We start from the raw sequence: 5,729 nt of genomic DNA, 5'->3' as shown, positions 1-5,729 counted from the left end.
GTTAATATAATTTCTGAGAAAAAAAAACAATAACTGTATGATGCTAATTTTTTCTTTTTTAAATACCTCTGAGAATTGTAAATCAAAACAATAAATTGTTTTTTAAATACTTATTAAACATGAAAAAATAAATTTAAAATTTCTGAAAAATCGTCTAGAATTATTTTTCTTTTAAATACAACAATTAAGTATTAAATTATCGTCGAAATCCAAAACATGTCCCCTTTCGCCAATAAATTACAATATGCAGTACACTTCTTGAGAATATGAATTCCTGTTACCCAATAAATACTCTGAGCATCTAAAAGCGAATGAGTTCTATTGACGTATGTATTTTTTCAAAGAACTTTAACGAGAAATAAAACTTATTATTTTTAATTTATTTATATTTTTATTCCACGTATGTTTTACAACCACATGCGTATACAGGTAAAGCAAAAAGATCACCGAACATAGAAGTTACACATTTTCTTGTCGGCATTTTTTATATTTTATGTCGCAATGTATAATTTGGTGAACGTGAATGTGGAATATATTTTTTCAAACTAACTGAACTCTCCATAGTACATTACATGTCGAGGAAAAAAACAGGCTTTCGGCTCGTTTCTTCTAGAGGTACTATACTGACGAAATAAGAGTAAATTATGTAGAAGTTAGGATGTTATTGTAAATTGTAGTAAGTATTGGGCCTTAGACATTCAGGAATTTAATTGAGATGATTTTTAGTATTAGAAATAATTCATGCTAAAAGACTAATTTCATTGCTTCCCGATTGAAAAACGGCTGAAAAAAGGCCATATCTTCCCTATTTCACAGCACACAAAACGAGCGTTCCGCGGTAACATGACGAAAAAATCTTTTAAACAAAGTTTAACACCTCTCAAAGGCTGTAAATTGCAATTAATAGATTTATTATTTATATGAAAAGATGGTTAAAGGTATTTGTACTATAGCGAGCACGAGTGCGTTTGTGTGCGGCCGGGCACACGTGTGCGTGAACGGCTTATCGATTCGCCGATTCTTCATGTGCGCCGTATTTGTAAATGTGTGTGTCGTACCTGCGTACTGGGGCAGATAAACAGTTCAAAGAAAAAATAAACTATCCGGATGTTTCCAGAAGGTTCCAGAAAGTAAACAAAAGAGTATTTAAAGGAAGAGACGATCGCCGAGAGAAGGAGAAATAAATTGACAGTTGCAGAAATGAATCCAGNGCCATATTGATCTATATTAAATGCACAATGTATTTAAGGTACTTAATTGGATAAGAATTAATGCTGTATTGCCTACAATCGCTTCGTAAATAAGTCATTATTTCTCATAAAAAGTAAAGGATAAAAATGGTTATTGTGGGTTATCCCTAAGAGATAGACATATACCATCACGGACTTTTTTGTAGACCCTTTTAAGATGTACAATATTGCAGTACATTATTTTGATCTATCTCGTAGGGTTCAGCCAGTGTTTGCAATGTAAGCGCAAAAAATGTGTTTATTTACGACATCACATTAGAAACCTCTAAAATTATCAGTGTTTCTCTACTATATTATGCATGTATTATACATACAAACCTTCCTCTTGAATCACTCTATCTATTAAAACAAACCGCATTAAAATCCGTTGCGTAGTTTTAAACATCTAAGCATACATAGGGACAGACAGCGGGAAGCGACTTTGTTTTATACTATATAGTGATGACCTACCAAAAAGTTTCTTAAATTACTGGGCTCCATTCCAGGTATACTTGAGAGAGGTCCATGTGAATGGTCTTGTAAGATAGTATAAATGGGCCCTAGGTTCATATTCGCAACCAAATTGCTTGCCTGTTCGGAGGTCAATGTGTCTACTTGAGCATCCGATTGAGCCTGTAACCTTTCAATCTTTTCATCCATAAATTCGTAAAGAGATAAGCAGGTGTATAAGGAATACATGCAGTTAAGAGTATAAACTGCCATGTCAGTAGGTGGTAGTCTAGATGCCTGCTCATTGACTGCTCTCAACAGTGGATCAACAACACACTGAGCAATCTAGAACAAAAAAAAATATATAAAGAAGTAACATAAACGATACGTAATTTTCATCTTTAAAAGGTAAATAATGATATTTCAGTAAAAGAGGATAAACCTGTTCTCTTATTTAAGGAGAAATTTGAGAGAAAACGTGTGAGTACACAAAAACTTCACACACAAAAATTGTTAAATTAAAATGTGTTATGTTTAACACAAATGTATTATTTTATCAGTAGAATAAAAATAAACCAACTTTATTTTGTTTTAATATCCACACACTACAAAATATCAAATCAATAACTTCACAAGTTTAATTTTTCTTACATTATGCAATGCAACAACTATAATAGGTCGGTAAATTTAGCAATAATTGTTTATTTACCTTTATCATGTCAATTTCCCTTCCCTCACTCATACTAGCTGTGGAAAGCATATCCCTTAAAAGGCTTATTAAATGATGAATTGAAGATGTCGGAGACAAATCCCTGGGAGGAGCCTCTACGCGAACCAAAGCATTGTTCACCTGATTTTGTAAGGCCAAAAGGAATATTTGCTCACTCTTGGTTTGCATTTCTTCTAATACTGTGTTCAATAAACCTCCTTGCGTTATCTACAACAAAAACAGAAAAATAAAACACTGCAAAAAGAGGAAATTTTGAAACAAATACAAAAATTATGTCTTGGCTTAAAAAAATCACCTTTCCTATTGATTTCTTGTAATATCTTATCAAATTAGTGACAGCATACAGAATTGATGCATCTATAGAAATATTCAGTATTTTGTCAATCCTTATTTGCAAAGGTTGGCAAATCCCTTCACAAATGTTAGCTAATGCTTCATCCAAGATCTCTTTTAATTCTATAAAAGAAATGATACTTTTAATTTAATAAGAAGAATTTTTTCAAACAAGATCAAAATGTTACCTTCTTTATTACATGTTTTTACTAATAGATCCAAATTACGCTTTTCAATTGGAATAGCTTTATTCAACCAAACTAGAATATCTGTTATATAAATCTGAGGATCATGAGCCCTCATTTCTATAGGGGCTGGATTACCTGAAGGCCCACCTCTAGTCAAGGCATCTATAAATTCACCAGCTAATACACCTCTTCTTGAAGAACAATATTCATTTAAAACATTTCTATAAATCAAGAAATTTCGTACATACAATATTTTAATAAAATTGTATTAAATAGTTTACTTAAAAAGTACTGGTCTTGTCTGTAAACAACCCATTGCACGTGTTACCAATTCAGTAAATTCTGGATTATCAACATTTCGACAGTAATTTTGGCTCCAGCGGTATAATCGTTCAAGGGCACCTTCCTGCAGAAATATGACAATTAATAATATTAATACTGAGATTACAGTAGTAATATTACAAATGTACCTGATGTAAAGTCATTTGATCCATTATGTCCAAGGCCAGTTTCTGATGCTCTGCCTGCAGAAGAATTTTACAATCTGCATGAATTTTCTGTACCTTCTCTAACACTACAAATATTTCTTCTGAAATTGTTACATCTCTTTTATGTTTAGAACCATGAAGTATAACAACTTCCTCTGGAGTCAACTGAAATTTTTCTAAAAATGCTTTGGACACAGTTTGTTTCATGTCATTTTTAACACTAAAAAATTTAGATTACTTTTAACTTTCATCAATTATAAAAGCATTTAAACAATACCTTTCTTCTTGCAATTGTCTAGTTCTTTCCAAGAGCTGTTTTGTTTGTGCTTTTGCATTTTTTAATTTTGTGGTCATTTCTTCGATAGACTGAGACATTTCCACCACATCTTGATACACATTGTCAAAAACATCTTTTACTTCTCGAAATGATGCTAAAAAATTCTGATTAATTTCCAAACTTCTTTTTTCAATCTGACTTCGTAGATTTCGTCTGGCTTGAATAGTGTTCTCGCCATAAAATGTTGATAGTTCTTTTAATGCGTCCAATGTATCCTAAAGTAAAATAAGAAAGAAGTTCACCTTTATGTATAATTCCAAATAATAAAATGGGATATATTAAAAAAGATCAAAAATTTTCTTCAGTAGTACATAACCTAACCTGATCATTTTCAAAACGTGTTTCTAAAACCTTGTTCAGTCTTTTTGATAGAATATTTTCTTTCTCTGGCATCATGTTTCAAATCGCCTACACTACGTACAAAACTTTTAACACTGCCATTAATTGAAATTAAGGCAATAAAATTAAAAAAAGATTTGCATTTGAAATAATTGTATGACAACCATATGATAACTCGAATTTGACAACAACTGCTACCAACGAAAGATCTACCAATTATAAAACTGAAATACCCTATAGCATAGTTTCAAACTAGATTTAAATCGAATTTTATATCTCATTTTATTCTGCGTCCTTTTAAAACAATTTCTGATATAACACAACACCAAAAATTCACATATTCAACAGTTAATTAAATTACCATACAAAATCTCATCAAAACATTGAAGTACACAATAATCATTGCAATATTAAATTAAGAAAAACTTGAAAATCTGATGCTATTGAAGCTTTTATAAAAAATTTTTAGCTGCAGCTTCTAATACTTTTCCGATTTTATAATATTTCTTAAATTTATTTGCTTACACTAGTATTACCTACAATATTTTATTCTAAAAAATACCTAGAAGCGGTTAATTTTTTGAAAAATATTCTTCAAATATTATACAGAAAACACTTTAAGATTTTTATAAATGAACAATGAATTAGACAAAAAGAAACAAAAATCCTATAGGATGACTAAGATAATTTTTCTTTCTCTTTTTTTACAAAGACCTAAAAAATCCGACATTTGAACAAAATGCCACTTGTGGGACTGAAATATATACCAAATTTTTCTATATACACATTATATGGGTAGTTATGTACATAAAGAGATACATAATACGAATATATTGTCGACAATGAAAAACGAAGTCGAGGTGCCTAGATCGATACAGCAGGAAAATAGGCCGGGCCAAGCACACCCGTTACTAGGCAACCAGTTTCACGACGATGACACACTGACACCCTGAATTACATTAGAATGCTCTTTAGCTAGTACTATGGAGGGAGGTTATTATTTTTTTTTACCCTGTAATCGAAACGTTATCGGTTTGAAGGTAAAAGTCAAGTTTAATGAACGAAAAAAGGGAATGAGACAATAAGGTCTCATTTTTTGTCCAAATGTCCAAACCTTAAAAGTTTTTTACGAAAAACAATATAATTTTACAGTAAGCACCCAGTTTTTAAATATCCATTACGTAATAAGTACACACTTATTGTTACCTTAAAAAAGTAAATGAAATGTGTATATGTATGCATGTACACAAATGCGTATGGTATAAGTATAAGATACATTTAATAAGATAAAGATATATGTTTTAAAAGCTGGATAAACCGTACCGGGCAACTTTCACCAATGAGACATTCCTAATTACATATATATTACAGGTACCTAATATTTATAAATACAATAGGTAGTTTTGATTAAAGAAAGTTGTAAAAAACTATCTACAAGCTTAAAAAAGGCAAAGCTATAATCATACAAAGAAAGGAGTTATCTTTAATTTTTTTATTAACTGTCTTTACCAAAGGTCTATACTTGACAATTACGTTTTTCAGATTCAGAGTGGAGGTGCGTGTCCAACCAGTCTTAGGACTGACGACCTTATGATGATGATGACATTGTGTTGTTGGATTTTAATATTTCACATG

General features: G+C 31.0%; 1 protein-coding gene across 4 annotated transcripts in view; it reads right to left on the bottom strand.

Annotated features, from left to right (window-relative positions):
• Positions 1–5,729, bottom strand: part of LOC108744657 (conserved oligomeric Golgi complex subunit 6) — a 126,663-nt gene that overhangs the window by 12,173 nt on the left and 108,761 nt on the right. For 2 of the 4 annotated variants that reach the window (XM_018480525.2, XM_018480524.2), the window contains exons 1-8: positions 4,077–4,293; positions 3,696–3,970; positions 3,401–3,638; positions 3,212–3,336; positions 2,931–3,151; positions 2,705–2,865; positions 2,389–2,616; positions 1,701–2,024 (exon numbers count right to left, since the gene is read on the bottom strand). In XM_018480525.2, coding sequence (XP_018336027.1) covers positions 1,701–2,024; positions 2,389–2,616; positions 2,705–2,865; positions 2,931–3,151; positions 3,212–3,336; positions 3,401–3,638; positions 3,696–3,970; positions 4,077–4,151 — 1,647 coding nt within the window. In that variant the 5' untranslated portion in view covers positions 4,152–4,293. Of the gene's footprint in view, positions 1–1,700; positions 2,025–2,388; positions 2,617–2,704; positions 2,866–2,930; positions 3,152–3,211; positions 3,337–3,400; positions 3,639–3,695; positions 3,971–4,076; positions 4,294–5,729 lie in introns of those variants that run through there. The other 2 variants (XM_018480526.2, XM_018480527.2) reach the window with 1 other exon arrangement.

This window comes from Agrilus planipennis, unplaced genomic scaffold, assembly GCF_000699045.2.
Source record: "Agrilus planipennis isolate EAB-ADULT unplaced genomic scaffold, Apla_2.0 scaffold16, whole genome shotgun sequence".
In the NCBI taxonomy this organism is placed as follows: Eukaryota; Metazoa; Arthropoda; class Insecta; order Coleoptera; family Buprestidae; genus Agrilus; species Agrilus planipennis.
The sequence above is the reverse complement of the archived record's forward strand: the minus strand, read 5'-3'. Positions and strand labels throughout refer to the sequence as shown.